Consider the following 21828-nt stretch of genomic DNA (forward strand, 5'->3'; position numbering starts at 1 on the left):
AATCAAGGTAGATTTAGGGAAGCCCAGGACGGGGTCAATAAGCTTTATATGAAGAAAGCAGAGAGAAGATAAGCATTCCAGAAACTACAGTTCTTTGAGGAAGGGGAAAGAGTGGGGCACTTGCTGTCGGTGGTGACGGCAGCACAGAAGGAGTCGTCATATGTATACAAATTAAGGACGGATGAGGGGACTGAGATGGTGGACACAGAGGGCATTCTGGGGGAGTTTAGCAGGTTTTATGAACAATTGTATGCATCTGAACTGAGGGCCACATTAGGGGATATTAGAAGGTTTCCTTGGAGCGGTGGGACTTCCCAGGACTATGGATTGTGATAGTAGGAGGTTGGATTAACCTATAACAGAAGAGGAGATTAAAATTGCTATCATGTCAATGACAAATAATAGGGCCCCTGGAGCTGATGGACTCCCGGTTGAGAGATATAAAAACTTGATGGGTGTATCAGTGGCTAAATTAGATGTAGTCTTTGAAGAGGCTTTAAAGGAAGGGGAGTTGCCGGCGTCCATGATAGAGGCAATAGTGGTTATTCTGAAGGAAGGTAAGGACCCAGGGTTGGGAGAATCTTATAGACCCATTTAGTTGCTGATGGCAGATGTTAAGATATTGGCCAAGGTAGTGGCTACCCGCTTGGCAAGCGTAGTCCAGAATCTGGTCCTTCCTGATCAATCCGGTTTTATGCCAAATAAGACTACAGCGATAAATTTGCGTAGACTATTTTTGAACTTGTAGCTGCCGTCGGCTAATGGGGGTAGTAGTGTTGTGGTATTGCTGGATGCGCGTAAAGCGTTTGATAGTGTTGAATGGTGTTATCTTTGGGAGGTATTAAGAGGTTTTGGATTTGGGACAACCTTTATTTCATGGGTGCGACTATTATATACATCCCCGACTGCTAGGGTTAGAGTTAATGGACAGTTGCCTGGAAGTTTTAATCTTTATAGGGGGAGTAGGCAGGGGTGTCCACTGTCTCCACTACCCTGGCGCAGACAATTAGAAATGCGGTCTCAGTTAATTTGCTTAGGTATGGCCTAGTAGAGGAAAAAATAGCCCTGTATGCGGATGACCTGTTACTTTTTTTGAAGGACTCTGGGGAGTCATTGCTGGGAGCGATGAATATCCTTAGGACATTTGGGAATGTATCAAGCCTTGAAATTAACTGGGAGAAATCTAATATTCTGGTGGTGGATGGAGGTTGCGATGATATACTGATAACGGGGGAGGGTAGTAAGTTGGCAGTGGTCCAACAGTTCAAATATGTGGGCATCCAGGTGTCATTTCCCCTCTCTAGCTATGTGGACCTGAATCTGTCCACATTGCTGGATAGATTTAGGAGGAAAATAGGGGCGTGGTGTAGATTCTATCTCAGTGGTTGGAAGGATAAAGCTGATTAAAATGATTCTCATGCCCCAATTACTGTACGTATTGCACAATACCCCATATGACTGCACCAGAGATGGTTTTGCACCATCAAGTCTATGTTTCGAGACCTTGTTTGGGGGGAAAAAACAGCCAAGAATCAGGCTGGAATTACTATAGAGGCCTAAGGATGGAGGGAGACTGGCACTTCCGAACCTTTGGATCTATTTTTTGGCAGAGCAGGGTCAACAGATGAGAGGTTGAAGGGAGGTGAATGGCATGGGGTAGGTTCAACGGATTTTGGTTCAGTTGTTGGGAAGGGATCCATTAGTTCAGGGCTTGGAGGCAGGTAGTTTTCAGAAGTTTGGAACGGCCTATCCGACACTACTACAAAAGATGTGGGAGGCAATTAAAAAGACTAGGGGAGTGGGGCTCCTGACAAATTTTTCTCCAATATGGAAAAACGAAGTGTTACCGGAATTTATTAAAATGTAGAAATTAAAAAATTGGAAGATACTGGGTATTCAATATATGGCCCAAATACAAGAAGCACAAGTGCTGACATCCTTTGAGGCACTGCAGGAGGGTTATGGGTTACCGGAGGTCTGTAAGTTTCAATATGGACAGCTGAGGCATGCCTACTTAACATAGAGTAAAACAGTTAATATGGAAATTCGTAAAGATATTCTGGTGAACTATGTGCGAAGGGGGTAACAAAAGGGGTGGTTTCAGATATTTACAAAGATTTGTTGTATACCTTTCTAAACAGGTACCCGATTAAAGCAAAAGAGAAATGGGAGGAAGAGTTGGGAAGGATAGAGGAGGATAAATGGGAAGATATCATGGAATATATCCCCAAGTTATCATTATGTGAGCCGGGTAGACTCTTGCAAATATATGTGCTCCATAGAGTATATAGAACTCCAGATAGGCTGTATAGAGCCGGGTTGAGACAGACCTCTGTGTCCTAGGTGTCAGTACGAGGGGGCAGGGAATCTGCACGTTTTATGGCAATGTCCTAGGCTGAACTCATATTGGTTAGATGTGGGGGAAGCAATTGAGAAAACATGGTTGTAAAATTGAAAAGGAACCTGTGGTATGTATTTTGGGCTACGTGGAGGAGATCCGGGTGCATAATTGTCATAAACTGGCAATAGCCAGATTGTTGTAAGTTGTGCGAAAATTAATCGCCAGACACTGGGTAAGTGAAGAACCGCCGACGCTGCGAGAATTTCATAGGCCTTCTGATATTATTGTTAATATAGAAAAAAGAATTTATGAAAAAAGAAAAGGGGGAAAACCTTTGAAACACTGGAAACCATGGATGGAGAGGGGCTCCCAATAGAATGCTGTTTTAATGTATGTTATTGTCCTGTTGCTGTTCATATATATAATGAGGGGGAGTAACTTGAAATATGTAAACATGTCTATTTTGACACAATTGCACTTGTCTGTTAATTTAAATTCTGTCAATAAAAATTTATCTGATTTAAAAAAAAACAACAAAAAACTAATATATGGGTGAAACGTCGGACATCATCCAAGAACAGCCCAATGTACGCGAACAGAGACAATGGAGAAAAAGAAGAAATTAAGTTCTCCATCTTCTCCGCACCTGTCAGGCAGGAATCTGATCACAGTAGGATGACACTCGGATCACTCTCTGACAGAGTTTGAGTTGAGTGTGATTAACATAATCAGGCCGATTCTCTAACTTTCCCTTGATGACACACACTCCTCAACATTTAAATTGTAACACCAAGCAGGAAAATTTGTAGGATTTTGGAAATCGCTGTGTGGATAGACATGTTTATGAAATGCAAGTGATAAAAAAAAAATTGAAACAAAATTTTCAGAATAACAATTTATTCGCTATTTTGTGTGAGTGTTAGGTGTGAGTGTTTTCTGCTACACTGCATGTATTTGGGCAAATCATGAAGATCTGCTGCTGCAGCTCCATGCGAAATTGCCAAGAAATGACATCCCGGATGTTCTTGATGGTATTCCAAGTCTAGAGGCGCTGTAGGCCATGGCAACTCATTTAGGCCAGACAGGTTCCTTACAGTAGCAGAAGCAGCATCCAACCTGGCATTGTCATGTAGAAAAACGCCTGGGATACCGGAGAGATGGCCACACCACTGCTTTCACGATTAATCTATTCTTACTGTAAGTGAATTTGTAAGTCACATACCAAGCCTAAGGCATTAAAACTGTCTGCACAAACCATTGGAAGCCATGACCTTGGGCTATGAACCTGATGTCCAGACCATCACAGTGCAGCGGAAGAGGGCAATAGTGGGTGGAATGGAAGTCTACGCTCCAAGACAATGAGTCCAGCTTTTGTCTTGGACAGAATGATAGTCGGAGATTGGTTTGGAGACTGTGTACACTCCATTCAGAAACTATTGCAAGGAAACCTCGCACCAGTCCTACTTCCAGAATTATAATGTAGGGTGACATTTTAGTATATGGTAACCAGACTCTGGTCTTCATTCTAGTTATATCAATATCTTGGCATTCTTTTGATTTGGTGGTGAAACCAATGATAAGTCCATTTCTCCAAAGTGCTGCAGGAACACTTTTTCAAGCCAACAATGCCAGGCAACATGTTGCTTATGATGCCATGAGCTGCCTGCATGGCCTAAACGTCCTACCATGGCCTGCATCGTCTCCGATCTTGTCTTCCATCAAGGACATCATTGATGATTTGTCCAAGTGCATTCACTGTGGCAGAACATTCCTCAGACAACCATTAATACGCCCATTGATGGCAGCCAAGGTGTGTAAGTGTGTGGATTTCTGCATGTTAAGCTCATATTCAATACTGAATAAATCGAGATGTTTGGAAAATTTTGTTTCCATTTATGTCATCCTTTCGCATACAATGCATTATATGTGTATCCATCCTGTGATTTCTATAATTTCACAACTTTTCCATCTCTGTTGCAATTTCAATGTTGAGTAAATACGGTAAATAGCTTCCCGGTTATTCAATGTCTGACAGATGAGGAAGTCTAGAAGCATGACTAGGGATTCTAGTTGAATTAGAGGTGTTTCCACTTGTAGACGTCTGTGTCCGGGTAATAGACATAGTGCAGCTTGGCTGGGTGAGAGGCCTTCAGATGTACCTCTAGGGTGGATTGTAGATACAGCTGGCATTGGGAGTGTTACAGTTCTCCCTAGGATGCCTTTTCTCAATGTGCAATAGCTAGGTGTATAAGGATCTTCTCATTGACAGTAAGTGACATCTAGCTCTCCAATAGGTAGCTTTCCCCACCACAATCAACTTTGTAATGTGTTGTGCACCTACTGCTCTACAGCGGTAATGTGGAGCTGATCTGGCTGTGATTACAGCATGGTGTACTGACTCCGGATACCAGCCGTATTGTTTGAACTTTTTGTGCATGTCAATGTGCAGTTGCATTGGTGCATGTATGGACCACAGATAAGGGTTGGCAACTGCACATTAACATGTCCCCGTGTGAGCATATGCTACCCAACGGGAACTTCATGGCAGTACAGGGAGGCTGCTCTGCACCACTATCCATGGTACACTAGATGAGCCCTTAGGGCTCATTCTTTCAGACATCTGTATTTTTCACTTACGTGAAAAGCAGTTCTGGTTTCCAGTTTTTGTGTAGAGTTTTATCAGGTTTTCTTCAGTTTAAATAGGTTTGTCCTCTACTAAAACAACCCCTTCTTGAACTAAATGTTTGGCACCCATAAAATAAAAAAGCCTATACTCACCTTCCGTGCTGATGACGTTCCAGCGGTGTCAGCACTTGCGGTCCCAGGGCTGTGATGTGGTGTTGTGATACGTGGTGCCTGGCGCCTAGTCAGCACTGGCATCACTGTCTCCACCTTCATGCGGGTTGAACAAGAAGAGGAAGTCAGGGATCAGCTGCAGCCTGGACTTCTCCATGTTCAATCCTTATGAAGGCGGAGACAGTGACACCAGCGCCAATTTGGGTGCTGGGCACCACATGTCACACAACATCACAGCTCCGGGACCGCGAGTGCTGACACCGCTAAATGGCGCCAACATGGGATGTGAGTATGTTTTTTTTTCTATTTTAACAGGGCCAAACATTTAGTTCACCAAGGAGTTGTCCTAGTATTATTATTATTATACATTTTTTATAGCGCCATTTATTCCATGGCGCTTTACATGTGAAAAGGGGGCAAATATAGATAAATACAATAAGCATGAACAAAAACAAGGCACTAACAGGTACAGAAGGAGGGAGGACCCTGCCCGCGAGGGCTCACAGTCTGCAGGGGATAGGTGAGGATACACTAGGAGAGGGTAGAGCTGGTTGTGCAGCGGTTCAGTAGGTTGAAGATCACTGCAGGCTGTAGGCTTGAAGGAAGAGGTGGGTCTTCAGGTTCTTTTTGAAGGTTTCCGTGGTAGGCGAGAGTCTGATGTGTTGGGGTAGAGAGTTCCAGAGAATGGGGGAAGCACAGGAGAAGTCTAGTAGTGGATAACCCCTTTAATCTGAGTTTGATTTGCATTTCATACGTTTTTCTAGGACGAGAGACAAAAAAAGTTATTCTAAATTGTATCTAACAGTCTGTGAAAAACGGCTGTGTTGTCTGACTTTTTCAAGGACCCATAAATTACATTGCCGATTTGACACCTGGATGAATATCGGACATGTCTCTGCGATTCTGAGCTGATCACCCGGTCCGTAAAAAAAAAAATTGGACATACGAACAGCCCCATAGAATATATACAAGGTACGAGTTCTATCCATTAAAAACACAGAACTCAAATGCTAAAAACCGTTGTCTGAATGAGCCCTCATATAAAATGAGCGGCCTGTACAAACAACCATCCCCCATCTCTATGTGAACATGAGGTCATACATGAGGTTATAAGCTGCTTTTTCACCTTGTTACTTTTAAAAAGAATTTCTGTAGAAACTTGTTTGGTTAAAAAGAAAAGTAAATAATAGAAAGCTGAGCATCTGGTATATTTCACACGTTTAGGGTCTGTTATGACCTGGTGATTACGGAGCAGTACTGAGATGACCTGGTGGGTAAAACCAATCATGGACAAGCTCAGAGGAGGTGGCAGCTCCACCGACGACAATCACTGTTATGACCTGGTGATTACGGAGCAGCACTGAAATGACCTGGTGGGTAAAACAAATAATGTACAAGCTCTGAGGAGGTGGTAGCTTTACTGACCGCAATCCCTACTCCTAACACCAACACTAGAAATAGCCATGGGACGTTCCTATCTCTGCCTAGACGCCTCCTCACAGCCTAAGAACTAACTACCCCTGAAGATGGAAACGAAAACTCTCTCGCCTCAGAGAAACCCCCAAAAGGAAAGATAGCCCCCAACAAATATTGACGGTGAGTGGAGAGGGAAATGACAAACTCAGAAATGAAACTCGATTTTAGCAAAGGAGGCCAGTACTATCTAAATAGACAGAGATAGAAAAGGGTACTGTGCGGTCAGTATAAAAAACTAAATGTCCACGCAGAGTTTACAAAAATCACCTCCACACCGACTCACGGTGTGGAGGAGCAAATCTGCGACCCCAGAGCTTCCAACTAGCCGGAATAATTCATAATGACAAGCTGGACAAAAGAGACATAACTTAAACTTGAACAGAAGGTCAAAAGCAGGGAAACACCCAAGAACTAGCAGAACTTATCTTAAGCTGAAATGGACTGGCCAACAGAGAACTTCCAGGAAAGGACTGAATCCATCAGGAAAACACTGACAGCTGGCATCGACTACAGACTAGAGCCCAGATAAATAACAAGGCCAGGGAACCGATTAGTGAAAGCAGCTGCTAAGTTTCACTCGAAACCACCAGAGGGAGCCCAAGAGCAGAACTCCCAAAAATACCATTCGTAACCACAGGATGGAGCCCAAGAACGGAATTCACAACAGGGTCAGACCTTTCCTCCCAGAGATACTCCCTCCCCATTCCGACAAGTTCAAAATTCTTCTCAAGTCACATAAAAGCCGCTCATAGTTGCAGATATAGTTGGGAAGGTGAATAAAACCGTCTCCGCAGAATGATAGATAAGCGTTGTATAAGAATTGTCACAAAACTTGCACAAATACAAATTCTGAACAGATGGTCCAAATATGTCCTCATGGAAATTCTACAATATTCGTCACAGAATTTCAAACAAAACACAAGAATGGATACAAAATATAAAGAAATACAAACCCTCCCACAACGGGAACCGGACAGCGACTTCATGCTCTACTGAATCGTATGGCCCCAATTCATCAAAGTATTTACGCCAGAAAACCGGTATAAAACACTTTAAAAAGCTGCAATTTTTTGTTTGCACAATGCAGAGTTTTGCAAAAAGTTTTGTGAATTTTGGCATTTTCAGTTTCTTTGTCAAAAAAGAAAGCTGTGATGGGCCCATCAAATTCATCAAGAGTGACGGCATGTTTTACCCCAGAAGAGTTACGCCAGTAGAGTAGCATTTCTTAGAGGCGCAAGAAGGCCCACACCACTGAGAAGATGCACCAAATTTATTAAGTGGCATGCACCTCTCAATGAATTTGGCGCATTTGACTCCAAAACGGTCCTTCATCAAGCCTGGAGTGTACAACACCATCGGACCCCATGTACCTAATTTATGGTGTAGCCAGAAACTCAATTTATTTCTATCAGTGAACTAATAGATGAAACACGGGAAGTTAATAAATTAATTAATTGACTAAAGGCAAGAAAATAATAGTCGATGTAGAGAAAATGTGCTGAAAAAAAAGAGGCGAAAAAAGCAATGTGCCCTAGGCAGCTGTTCTCTTTATAATAAATGGATAACTTGTTGAAAGCAGATTTATGAGGCTATGTGCCCACGTTGCAGAATGTAAACAGAATTTTCCTGATCAAAACCAGACTCCCTTGGCAGGAAATCCGCTTGTGTTTTTCTAGCGTTTTTTTTATGTTTTTCTAACTTTTTTTTTTTCCATGTGTCTCAATACAATTATATAGCAGCAAAATCGCCAAAATTCCGCAAAATTAATGAACATACTGCGTTTTTTTCCACGATGCGTTTCCGCTGAGGAAAAAAAACACAGCATGGGCACAACAATGCGGAATTCCATTTAAAATAATGTGATGCGTTCTGTAAGCGGTTTTTAAGCGTTTCCGCAGCGGAAAAAGCGCAACGTGGGCACATAGCATAAAAGTGTTTTTTGTTATGTGGATTTTGTTGTGTAATGTTGACAGTTTTTTGTGTCTGTCTCTTTTCCCACTACACAAAAATACAGAATAGGCTTCCTTGACACATGGGGTCTGATTCATTATTTAAATTTTTTTTAAAGGGAATCTGTCACCCCAAAAATCGTATATCTGAGCTAAGCCCCAATGTATCCTGAAAGATGAGAAATAAAGGTTAGATTATACTCACCCAGGGGTGGTCCTGCTGCGGTCCGGGTCCGATGGGTGTCGCGGTCCGGTCCAGCGCCTCCCATCTTCATACGATGACGTCCTCTTCTTGTCTTCTTGCTGCGGCTCTCGGCGCAGGCGTACTTTCAGGGCAGAGCAAAGTACTGCAGAGCGCAGGCGCAGGGAAAGGTCAGAGAGGCCCAGCGCCTGCGCACTGCAGTACTTTGCTCTGCCCTCAGAGCCGCAGCGTGAAGACAAGAAGAGGATGTCATCGTAAGAAGATAGGAGGCTCTGGACCGGACCGTGACGCCCATTGGACCAGAACCGCAGCGGGACCGCCCCTGGGTGAGTATAATCTAACCTCTTTTTCTCATCTTTCAGGTTACATCAGGGGCTTATCTACAGCATTCCAGAATGCTATAGATAGGCCCCTGATGCCGGTGGGCTTAGCTCAGATACGATTTTTGGGGTGACAGGTTCCCTTTAAGTCACTTTTCTTTTTTTGTCTTGTGGTATTCGTTATTTTTTTTTTAGCCAAATTCTTCAAAATAGCCCTTGTGATTCACAAATTTTATGCAAAATGAAAAATTATCTTTATTTTTGTCTTGAACCTGTTGTGCCACTTGTTAGCACAAAAAGTCACCCGTTACACTAAAATTCACAAAGTTGCATATAAATTATAGGCGAACATAAAATTCCTCCAAAGAATTCCACATTTGTGGAAACATTTTACAACTTTTTTTAAAAGTCATACGTTATTATTCAGCCAAAAATATCTGGAAAGCCCAAACTCCACCCACAAACATAAAAAACAAGCAAAGACATAGATAAAGACTTAAAATAAGACACAAATTAACAGGAAGAATTTGACGTCATTAAGAAAAACAGGCTAAAGACACCAAAAACTATAGAAAAAAGGCACAAATGCAATAATGAATCAGGCCTGTTGTGTTAGGCTACTTTGACACTAGCGTCGTGCACTGCACATCGCTATGCGTCGTTTTGTAGAAAAAACGCATCCTGCAAAAGTGCTTGCAGGATGCCTTTTTTCTCCATAGACTAGCATTAGCGACGCAGTGCGACGCATTGCCACACGTCGCAACATTCGTGCGACGGTTGCGTCGACCGTCGCCACCAAAAAACGTTGCATGTAAATTTTTTTGGTGCGTCGTGTCCAGCATTTCTGACCGCGCATGCGCGGCTGGAACTCCGGAACTCCGCCCCCGCACCTCACAAACAGCATCCGCTGCCCCCGTTGTGCGGCGCATTCACTGCTAGCGTCGGTACGTCGCAACGACGCAATTCTTCGTGCGTCGTATGACGCTAGTGTGAAAGTAGCCTTATAGCTTTTTTGGTTGTAAAAAGCACCAAGACTGGCATGCGAACCAACAATATCTTAGGCTGCTTTCACACATCAGTTTTTTGACCGTCAGGCTCAATCCGGCGGAGCGACGGATCCGGCGTAAATTGTGAAAAACTGATGCGACTGATCCGTTTTTCATTCGTTTCTTCCTTTTTTTAATCTGTTTTACGATGGATTGCGATGGATCTGTTTACTGCATGCGCAGTTAAAAAACAAATCGGCGCCGGATTCCGTCATGTGACGGATCCAGCGCTCATAGGCTTCCATTCTAGCAAACGCCGGATCTGGCGCTGTCCGGTTTTTCGCCGGAGACAAAAAAAACTTAACTTTGTCCATTGTCTCCGGCTGCGGGATCAACAATTTTCACCGGATCTGGTGAACGACGGATGAAACATGAGGCCATCCGTTGCTAATACAAGTCAATGTGAAAAAAAATGGACCCAGCGGCATCATTCCCGGATCCATTTTTTTCAAAATTCGCCGGATTGAGCCTGACGGCAAAAAACTGATATGTGAAAGCAGCCTTAAAGTGGTTACTATTTCAGAAAGATCCGCTGCACCAGAGAATTCTCATAGGGATAAAACACAGCTTTTATTCCATTTTTAAAACCACATGGCAAAACTAAAAAAATTAGGCAGATGGTGCAACGTTTCAGCCATAATAGGCCTTAGGCCGGGGTCACACTAGACCGTAATACGGACGAGTGCTATGCGATAAAAAATCGCATAGCACTCGGCCCAATGTTAACCTATGGTGCAGCTCCCATCATCCGATATTTTCTCCACCGTATTCAGGATCCGAGTGAAATCGCAGCATGCTGCGATTGTCAGCGTATCTCGGCAGAGACTCGCCAATGAAAGTCTATGGGGGCGAGAATAAATCGGATTACACACGGACCATGCGTGTGCATTGCGAGAAATATGCAGCGGTGTTCTATAGAAAAGCCGGTAATTCAATTGCCGGCTTTTCATTTCTCCTTCACAAACCCGACATGATATGAGACATGGTTTACATACAGTAAACCATCTCATATCCCCCTTTTTTTTGCATATTCCACACTACTAATGTTAGTATTGTGTATGTGCAAAATTTGGGCGCTGTAGCTGCTAAAATAAAGGGTTAAATGGCGGAAAAAATTGGCATGGGCTCCCGCGCAATTTTCTCCGCCAGAGTGGTAAAGCCAGTGACTGAGGGGAGATATTAATAGCCAGGAGAGGGTCCATGGTTATTGCCCCCCCCCCCGGCTACAAACATCTGCCCCCAGCCACCCCAGAAAAGGCACATCTGGAAGATGCGCCTATTCTGGCACTTGGCCTCTCTCTTCCCACTCCCGTGTAGCGGTGGGATATGGGGTAATGAAGGGTTAATGCCACCTTGCTATTGTAAGGTGACATTAAGCCAGATTAATAATGGAGAGGCGTCAATTATGACACCTATCCATTATTAATCCAATTGTCTGAAAGGGTTAAAAAACACACACACACACACATTATTAAAAAGTATTTTAATGAAATAAACACACAGGTTGTTTTAGTATTTTATTGTTCTCTCAATCCATCAGAAGACCCTCGCTTGGCAAAATAATAAACCCACAAGATACATACCCTCTGATGACCTGTCGTGTCCAACGAGGTAATCCATCTGAAGGGGTTAATTATTTTACAGCCAGGAGCTGCGCTAAAGCACTCGCTCATGTCTGTAATCCCCCGGGTAATGAAAGGAAAGCTGAGTGATCTTTACTTACATTGAGTTGCGGTGAGGCGCCCTCTGGTGGATGAACTCATATGAACTCGAGCGTGGGAACTTTTCCAAGGCTGCAGTTCATGAGTTCATCCACCAGAGGGCGCATCACCGCAACTCAATGTAAGTACAGATCACTCAGATTTCCTTCATTCCCCGGGGATTACAACCACCAGCGAGTGCATTAGCACAGCTCATGGCTGTAAAATAATGAACCCCTTCAGATGGATTACCTCGTGGGACGTGACGGTTCATCTGAGGGTATGTATCTTGTGCGTTTATTATTTTGCCAAGCGAGGGTTTGCAAATGGATTGAGAGAGCAATAAAATATTAAAACAACCTGTGTGTTTATTTTATTTAAATACTTTTTAATCATGTGTGTGTGTTTTATTAACCATTTCGTACTATTGGATTAATAATGGATAGGTGTCATAATTGACGCCTCTCCATTATTAATCTGGCTTAATGTCACCTTACAATAGCAAGGTGGCATTAACCCTTCATTACCCCATATCCCACCGCTACAGGGAGTGGGAAGAGAGTGGCCAAGTGCCAGAATAGGCGCATCTTCCAGATGTGCCTTTTCTGGGGTGGCTGGGGGCAGATGTTTTTAGCCACGGGGGGGCCAATAACCATGGACCCTCTCCTGGCTATTAATATCTGCCCTCAGTCACTGGCTTTACCACTCTGGCGGAGAAAATTGCGCGGGAGCCCACGCCAATTTTTTCCGCCATTTAACCCTTTATTTTAGCAGCTACAGCGCTGAAATTTTGCACATACACACTACTAACATTAGTAGTGTGGAATATGCAAAAAAAAGGGGATATGAGATGGTTTACTGTATGTAAACCATGTCTCATATCATGTCGGGTTTAGGCAGGAGAAATGAAAAGCCGGCAATTGAATTACCGACTTTTCACTAACACCGCTGCGTATTTCTCGCAAGTCACACTGCCGGTCCGTGTGGAATCCGTATTTTTCTCGCCCCCATAGACTTTCATTGGCGACTTTTTTGCGCAATACGCTGACAAACGCAGCATGCTGCGATTTTGTACGGCCGTAGAAAGCCGTATATTACGGATCCGTAATATACGGCTGATAGGACGAGACCCATTGAGAAGCATTGTGCCGTATGTTATGCGAGTTTTACGCACGTAGTTTCTGCGCTTTTACGTCTGTAAAACTCGCATGTGTAACGGCGGCCTAAGAAGTACACTGTAGCCAGAATGGTTCTAGTAAAAAACGAGAAACTGACCAGGAACAGCAACATGAAAAGAAAGGTAATGGCTCTTACCGTAGAATGCCCTAAAAGGAGATATGATGCCGTGGAATACTCTGCATACTGAAGCATTATTGCCCATCATTTGCAAACTGACAAGCCACCTATTAACCCCTTAATCTGGACATTAATCATTTTTGCGATTTTGTTTTATAGCCTCCCCTTCATTTTTTCCCCCATTAAGTATACCATTTAAGAACTTTGCTTTTTGTGGGATGAGCCGTAGTTGACCAACACCATTAATTTCACCACAAAATGTACTGAAAAGCAAGTAAAAAAAAAAAAAGTCAGAGTAGAGTGAAATACTGCTGGTGGGGGTGTGGGAGACAAGAAAAACAAAAAAAAACAAAAAACAATTGCTCTAATTCTTTTTTGGGCTTTGTTTTTACAGCATTCATTCCATGTTAAAAAAAAAAAAGACCTGGCAGTGACTATGTAAGAACGTTTCCAGCTATAGCAAAAAAACAGTTTTTTCATTTTTTAGTTCTAAAGAAATATATTTATATATTAGGACTTATTTTTGGGGTACACAAGGCATTTTAATCACATTTTATTTGATTGTTATTCTTTGGAAGGGAATTGAGGCCTTTTTGGTTGGCGGATATAGCCTGATGGGGAGGAGCACATTTTATTTATTTTTATTTTTAGTTTAATTCTTAGGCCGGCGTCACACTTGGCGTAAGACAATACGGTCCGTATGGTCCGGACAAATGTTCCCAAAATAGTGATCCGTAGGCAGGGTGTGTCAGCGTATTTTGCGCATGGCATCCTCCGTATGTAATCCGTATGGCATCCGTACTGCGAGATTTTCTCGCAGGCTTGCAAAACCGACATCTAATGGATTTATGTGCTCAAATGTTCGGGAAAACATATATACAGTGTATATATATATATATATATATATGTCATTGAGACACATATATATATATTCTGTATTTATATTTACTTCAGCGCGATATCTGTGAAAAGCCGGTAATTCAATTGCCGGCTTTTAATTTCTCCTTCCCAAACCCGACAGGATATGAGACATGGTTTACATACAGTAAACCATCTCATATCCCCATTTTTTTTGCATATTCCACACTACTAATGTTAGTAGTGTGTGTATGCAAAATTTGGGCGCTGTAGCTGCTAAAATAAAGGGTTAAATGGCGGAAAAAATTGGCGTGGGCTCCCGCACAATTTTCTCCGCCAGAGTGGTAAAGCCAGTGACTGACGGCAGATATTAATAGCCAGGAGAGGGTCCATGGTTATTGGCCCTTCCGTGGCTAAAAACATCTGCCCCCAGCCACCCCAGAAAAGGCACATCTGGAAGATGCGCCTATTCTGGCACTTGGCCACTCTCTTCCGACTCCCTGTAGCGGTGGGATATGGGGTAATGAAGGGTTAATGCCACCTTGCTATTGTAAGGTGACATTAAGCCAGATTAATAATGGAGAGGCGTCAATTATGACACCTATCCATTATTAATCCAATTGTTTGAAAGGGTTAAAAAACACACACACACATGATTTAAAAGTATTTTAATGAAATAAACACAGCAGTTGTTTTAATATTTTACTGCTCTCTCAATCCATTTGCAGACCCTCGCTTGGCAAAACAATAAATGCTCAAGATACATACCCTCTGTTGAACCGTCACGTCCCACGAGGTAATCCATCTGAAGGGGTTAAAATAATTTACAAGCAGGAGCCCTGCAAATGCAGCTGTGCTCGTGCTTGTAATTCCCCGGCGAATGAAGGAAATGTAGGTCATTGACCTACATTTCCTTCAGTCGCGGTGATGCGCCCCCTGGTGGATGTCCTCATATGACCTGGAGCGTGGGAAAAAGTTCCCAGGCTGCAGTTCATGAGAACATCCAGCAGGGGCACATCACCGCGACTGAATGTAAGTATAGATCACTCTGCTTTCCTTTCAGCACCCGGGGATTACAGGCACGAGCGAGTGGTTTAGCGCAGCTCATGCCTGTAATATTAGTTAACCCCTTCAGATGGATTACCTCGTGGGACGTGATAGGACATCAGAAGGTATGTATATTGTGTGTTTATTATTTTGCCAAGCGAGGGTGTTCCTGATGGATTGAGAGAACAATAAAATACTAAAACAACCTGTTTGATTCTTTCATTAAAATACTTTTAAATCATGTGTGTGTTTTTTAACCCTTTCAGACAAATGGATTAATAATGGATAGGTGTCATAATTGACGAATCTCCATTATTAATCTGGCTTAATGTCACCTTACAATAGCAAGGTGACATTAACCCTTCATTACCCCATATCTCACCGCTACAGGGAGTGGGAAGAGAGTGGCCAAGTGCCAGAATAGGCGCATCTTCCAGATGTGCCTTTTCTGGGGTGGCTGGGGGCAGATGTTTGTAGCCAGGGGGGGCCAATAACCATGGACCCTCTCCAGGCTATTAATATCTGCCCTCAGTCACTGGCTTTACCACTCTGGCGGAGAAAATTGCGCGGGAGCCCACGCCAATTTTTTCCGCCATTTAATCCTTTATTTTAGCAGCTACAGCGCTGAAATTTTGCACATACACACTACTAACATTAGTAGTGTGGAATATGCAAAAGAAAATGGGATATGAGATGGTTTACTGTATGTAAACCATGTCTCATATCCTGTCGGGTTTAGGCAGGAGAAATGAAAAGCCGGCAATTGAATTACCGACTTTTCACTAACACCGCTGCGTATTTCTCGCAAGTCACACTGCTGGTCCGTGTGGAATCCGTATTTTTCTCGCCCCCATAGACTTTCATTGGCGATTTTTTTGCGCAATACGCTGACAAACGCAGCATGCTGCGATTTTGTACGGCCGTAGAACGCCGTATATTACGGATCCGTAATATACGGCTGATAGGACTAGACCCATTGAGAATCATTGTGCCGTATGTTATGCGAGTTTTACGGACGTAGTTTCTGCGCTCTTACGTCCGTAAGACTCGCATGTGTGACGGCGGCCTTAGAGTCAGCCTCCTGGCAGCAGCAGCGTACATCCATTGTCTCATGTGTCCCCCAAAGACGCAACTGAGAAATGGCAATTATGGCATTTGTTGTTTTTTTTTTGCCATGTAGTGTATGGTTTTAATACTGCAGACAATTAAATGCACATCTCTGAAGGCGCTCACTACACTTTCGGGTGTACTAGTATATCAAATAAGACCGCGAGAAGGCACCCGACCCAAGTGCACTCAGCTGGACACCGGCATCGTGCATGCGTACACAGGCTGCCAGCATACAGATAGCGCTTGCTCTCCTGAGCGAGCACTGTCAATCAGAAGCGAATGAAAGCCCTAAATATGTAGATAAGGAGGCGTCATTGAGCACCAAACTTTTTGCCAATTCAACATATGATAATAGTAGACACGGCACTCTAGGCTTCTTGGAGGTGCACAAGTTGGGTATCCAGCCCATCAAACATCAGCAATAAATTACTTGGCACTCAGAAGGTCTTTTTGCAAGAAAAGGAAACTCGTTTATTCAGTGCATCCAGTTTAACGTTTTAAACGTTTTCGGTCTAATCATAAGACCTTCATCAGAAAGGTTTGTTTGAATACTGGATAACACAAGATATATGCATGGGCCCACTATGGTTCCGGTTACACCGCGGTCCCTGCAGCACGGCGCCGACCATTACGGAGGTTACAGCGCTACTACCCCTGCGAAAGCTCGCCTATCTACAGCGCTTATCTCCCATCTCTCCAGGCATTCTAAGGCGTCCGTTGTCTCCTGGACTTCCTCTCAAATTGGCACCATAGTGGGCCCATGCATATATCTTGTGTTATCCAGTATTCAAACAAACCTTTCTGATGAAGGTCTTATGATTAGACCGAAAACGTTTAAAACGTTAAACTGGATGCACTGAATAAACGAGTTTCCTTTTCTTGCAAAAAGACCTTCTGAGTGCCAAGTAATTTATTGCTGATTTTTGCCAATTCAAGTCTGCATTGAAGATTCCTGATTTGCATATGAATTAAAGGTTAATTTCTCAGGCACTGTACCAGTAACAGATAGTGAACACTGTATAACTCAGTGACCATGCATTTTGGGGTGACTGAATCCCTTTAAACTGTTGCAGGTAGATACAGGCTCTGCTCCTGAGCTGGCTTCATTCAGCCCTTTGAGAGCCATGACAATAATATACGTCATAGGTCGTTAAGGGATTAAGCTGTGTCTTTATGATAAAGTAAAAAGCATAAAACCTAGGCAGGCCGTTGTTAGGCTTTCACCCATCACTATGAACCCATAAGCACCTTGAGATCATAGACTGACGTGCTGCTAAGTTAGAAGACATATTCTTATCTAACCGCCTAGATGCAGTTGGCGACATTGAACGCAGTATGTAAGGGGGTAATAATACAAGTAGCAGGACAACCCTACTGTAACACGCTCAGCAGCAGCATTGGGAGCTGGCACACTGACAGCACTAAAGAGTTAATGGGGTTATCCATCCTCTCATAATCTGGCATCTCAGGCTTCTTACAAGTAGATGTGAGCTAGAGCTTAGACCTAATGAGCTGTGAAACGCTATCCTGGCAACAAGACGCTTTGGGAGGGTGCAGACACCTGGCAGGTGCAGAGCCCAACCACTAACAAAAGGAGAAATGCTGGAGCTGGTTTTTAATGGTCATGAAACAAAACCCTTGAATCACTTTAACACAAAAAGAACCGTAACAAAACACTTCAGGTTAAAATAAAAGCAAACTGAGGTGACTCACCCTACCATCTTAAGACGCCATGTGTGCAATGTATAATATAAAGGGAATAAAGTGTAAAATAAGGTTTACTTCCTGCGTGACGCACATCACACATTTCAATTCCAGCATTTGATAGATAAAAATTTGTATTACACCAACGTGTAAGAAAATAATGATGGACGTGTCTCCTCACCTTGTGGGCAACTTGCAACTCTTTCGCCATCTCCTGGAATTTCGCCAACTGTATGGATGCCAGCTCCTGGCGTAGACGCTCCAGTTCCTGCTCCTGTTGCTGTAACCACTGCACCCTGGACTGCTCCAACTGATCTTGAGCCTCTTTCTCCTTCTCTTGTAGTCTATTGAGCAAGCATTGCTCCAGCTCTTCCACAGCAAGTGCATGTTCATCTCGAATCTTCTGTATCTCCGCCAGGTATGATGACTCCAAGCTGTCCAGCTTTACCAGATGTGAAGCTTCGAGGCTTTGGATGTGCGTTTTGTAGTCTAGGGCTCGAGCATGGAGCTCTTCTTGGTGCTTTTTCACCAACTCCGCTAACTGAATGTATGGTTGTTTGTGAAGGCTCTGGAGCTCTGAGAAGCCAGCGTTTGGATCTTCGGTAGAGCACAGTTCTAATAGGACAGCCGCTTTCTCCACAACGGGAGCTTTTACAGTCAAGACATTGTCACCAGATTCTAGATGGTGCTTCTCCTCAGAAGCACCAGAAATAAGCATCTCACCTGACTGCAAGTTAGGATCATCATTACCAGCCTCCTGATATTCCCCAGAGGCCGGCTTTATTAGTGTCTCTCTCAGGAGATCTTTCTGTAGCTTGGCATTTTCTGTGTGTACTTGTGCAATCCTAGAAGAGGACAATGACGAATCATTTAGAAAGGTTTCCTACAATAATGCAACAAGCTTCAAAAATGTTAAATTCCAAGCAAAACCTAAAAACTATTAAAATGCACAAAAAGGAATTACATTTTAATACAGTGAAAGGTTCTAGTTTGTGTGTATGCACTCACATTAAAGTGGTAGTCCGGGACCTTTAGGGTATGTGCACACACTGCGGATTTTGCTGCAGATCCGCAGTGCCGATTATCCTTTCCTGGTGCCGGCCGGGAGTGCTCAGCTGTGGAGCTGTACGGCACAGCTCAGTCAACGGTATAGTGGCATCCAACCCCTATTGATTTCAAACAGCGGGCAAGATGAGCAGTACCTGGCCGTGGCCATTGTACCATTGCCAGAGCGGTGCATCTCCCAAGGAGCCCTTCTGGCCATCGCCAGGAACAGCTGATCACTGGGCGTACCATAAAAGTATATATTGCCTAAATAATACCAATGAATACGTATGCACTGCACACAGCTCACCTTTCCTCCACTTCCTTCATCGCACATTCCTTCTCCTCTTTCAATCTTTTGGTAATCTCCAAGTCATCTGCCATCTTTTCTCTGACACACTCCAGCTCCTTAGCATGCTGAGCCTGCAATACCTCTAGCTGTGACTTTTTTACTTCTCCATCACCTTGCTCCTGTTTTTCATCACCAGATTTTGATCCGGACTCAAAATCTGTTTGGCACATTTTAACGCTCTGCTTAAAATAAAGGGAAATAAAGGAACAAGTTGCAAATATGCATGCCCTGAAAAGATCAGCTGGTATTTTTGAGATATATGCGACAGACTAACAATATTAGGATTTTTTCCCCTGTAATTTTGCAGACGTGCAGAGATTTAGAATATCCATGGCCATAAGCAAGGCGTCTGCGTTACATTACCAATGTCAGCACAAAGCAGCAACGAAATGTGAGCATGTGGAGGTATGAGAAACCACAGACTGAGCACAAGGAAAATGTCGGATTGAACCGTGTACAGTTGCAAAACGTGCACAAACCGAGGTTGTAGAAAAGTGACAGACAACATAAAAAGGTATATCTGAGAACTACCCAGTTTGCATTTTATAGGGAATTTAGATCATCCCATTGGGAACAGAGATGATGTTTAAAAAGAGCTGCCGAATAGGCTAACACTACAGAAGCAATTCCCAATAAAAATACTTGTTAACTTAAAAGAAGTATTCTTAAAGGGGTGGGCCACATCTAGAACAACCCCTTCTCAGTCTCAATGCCTCCATCAAAATAAAAACACATACTCCTTTATGGTGCCGTTCCAGATGTGCCCACACTAGCCTTCCTGGGGATCACGTGAGGTTGTCACCTGGCCCGAGCACTGACCCCAAATCAGAGCCATCTTCACTGTTTCTGGATTCAGACATATTCAACATCAACAGGAAATGAGAGCAGACGCAGTTCTGACTTATTGGTTTCAAACGTATCGAAAATCATGAAGAGCGACGCATGCTCTGATTTGGGCACAGGGCCCGTGTGAAGCAACAACATCACATGAGCCCCGTGAACATGAGCGCCGACACCGCTGGAATAACGACAGCAATGGAGGGGAGAAGACGTGTTTTTTATTTTAATGTAGGCAAACATTCAGTTTGAGAAGGGGTTATCCTAGTAGTGGGCAGTTTCTAAGGTACACTTATGGCGTAAGCATAAGATCTGGTATAAATGATAAATATGGGACCGCCTTATCAATCTGAAGAATAGGACCCCATCTATCATGACTATGGAGAGGTGGTGGTGCATGTGCGGCTCTATTCTCTCCCCTGGGAGTTGCTGAAAGTCTTCAATATAGATTTAGGACCCAGAGGTGGGATGTAATTCTATCACCCATAACACATCTGACTGAGATAGAAATGTCCATTTAACATCAGTAGAATAGGGATTTTTGTGTACTCACCGTAAAATCCTTTTCTGCGAGCCATTCATTGGGGGACACAGACCGTGGGGTGTATGCTGCTGCCACTAGGAGGCTGACACTAAGTGAAAACAAAGAAAGTTAGCTCCTCCCCTGCAGAATACACCCTCCTGCTGACTCACAGCTAACCAGTTCGGTGCAAAAGCAGTAGGAGATCAATAACATATGAGCGTATAGCATGTCACATTACAAATGAGAGTATAGCATGTAAAATTATAAAACAAGCACAAACTAATAATAGGGAGGGAGCTGTGTCCCCCAATGAATGGCTCGGAGAAAAGGATTTTACGGTGAGTACACAAAAATCCCTATTTCTCCTTCGCCTCATTGGGGGACACAGACCGTGGGACGTCCTAAAGCAGTCCTTGGGTGGGGACAACATCAGATCAGGCCGGTGTAGCCGCTACTTACAAGTGTGTCACTACGGCCTGCAGAGTCCGCCTGCCCAGACTGACATCTGTGGAAGTGTGGGAATTATAGTGCTTCAAGAATGCATGCGGACTAGAGGAATTCGCAAGCTTGCAGCCGTGTTTGCCGACGTCTGGTGTCTAGAGCCCTCAGACAGGGAGATAGGCTGACATCTAGCACGGAAGGACACCGGGATGATGAAAAGAATCCACCAGGCTAACATGGCTGATGAAAACGGCTAAACCCTACCTTGACCGTCCGGAAGCCGTCTTACCAAGGAGAAGCCCAAGTAAAGTGTCCAACCTTCGGGAGGACGTCGTCCACGATATGTACCCACTCGGAGCACTCACTTCTTCCAGATTATGGAGAACCCATTCCGTTTTGTGGACTGGAGCCGAAAGAGATGAGAGAAGGACGATGCCACTGCGACAGTGGGAATACAATACCACCTTGCTAACGAGGGAAGGAGATGGCCTGAGGGCGACCTTGCCTTGATGGTAATAAGGAAAAAAGTCTGAAAGAACAGAGCGGCGAGCTCTGAAGACTCATCAGGAAGACAGGAACGCAGAGAAAAAAGGGGAGCGACCTTCCCTGATAGTAAAGTCTGACCGGATCAAAAAAGGAGTCTACTGTAAGATCCCCAGGACCAATAAGGTCCCACAGATCTAACGGTACGCGGTAGGGAAGAACTACAGGAGAGGACTCCCTGCCAGAGATTCCATATTTGCAGTTTTGTCGCAATAAGACGGAAAAATACTAGTACGGCAAGCG

At 43.7% G+C, this 21828-nt stretch overlaps 1 protein-coding gene across 2 annotated transcripts; it reads right to left on the reverse strand.

Annotated features, from left to right (window-relative positions):
• Nucleotides 1-5380: 5380 nt before the first annotated feature.
• LOC143784300 (uncharacterized) lies at nt 5381-21787 on the reverse strand. Of its 2 annotated transcripts, none has more exons than XM_077272419.1 (4): nt 19200-21787; nt 18569-18690; nt 18027-18421; nt 5381-5897 (listed from the first exon to the last, which is right to left on the reverse strand). In XM_077272419.1, the coding sequence occupies exons 1-4, from the start codon at nt 19409-19411 to the stop codon at nt 5886-5888; spliced, it is 741 nt and encodes a 246-aa protein (XP_077128534.1). In that variant the 5' UTR covers nt 19412-21787; the 3' UTR covers nt 5381-5885. The 2 variants fall into 2 exon arrangements, with proteins under 2 accessions (XP_077128534.1, XP_077128533.1); XM_077272418.1 differs by having other exon boundaries at nt 18027-18690; nt 19200-19423; nt 20632-20963.
• Nucleotides 21788-21828: the final 41 nt, after the last annotated feature.

Source organism: Ranitomeya variabilis, chromosome 7 (assembly GCF_051348905.1).
Source record: "Ranitomeya variabilis isolate aRanVar5 chromosome 7, aRanVar5.hap1, whole genome shotgun sequence".
Lineage (NCBI taxonomy): Eukaryota > Metazoa > Chordata > Amphibia > Anura > Dendrobatidae > Ranitomeya > Ranitomeya variabilis.

Excerpts from the sequence above, each read along its gene's own strand:
- LOC143784300 (XM_077272418.1), bottom strand. The coding sequence starts at position 19,411 with ATGTGCCAAACAGATTTTGAGTCCGGATCAAAATCTGGTGATGAAAAA. Across the intron at positions 18,691-19,199 it reads ATGAAGGAAGTGGAGGAAAG|GATTGCACAAGTACACACAG; the intron begins GTGAGCTGTGTG and ends GTCCTCTTCTAG.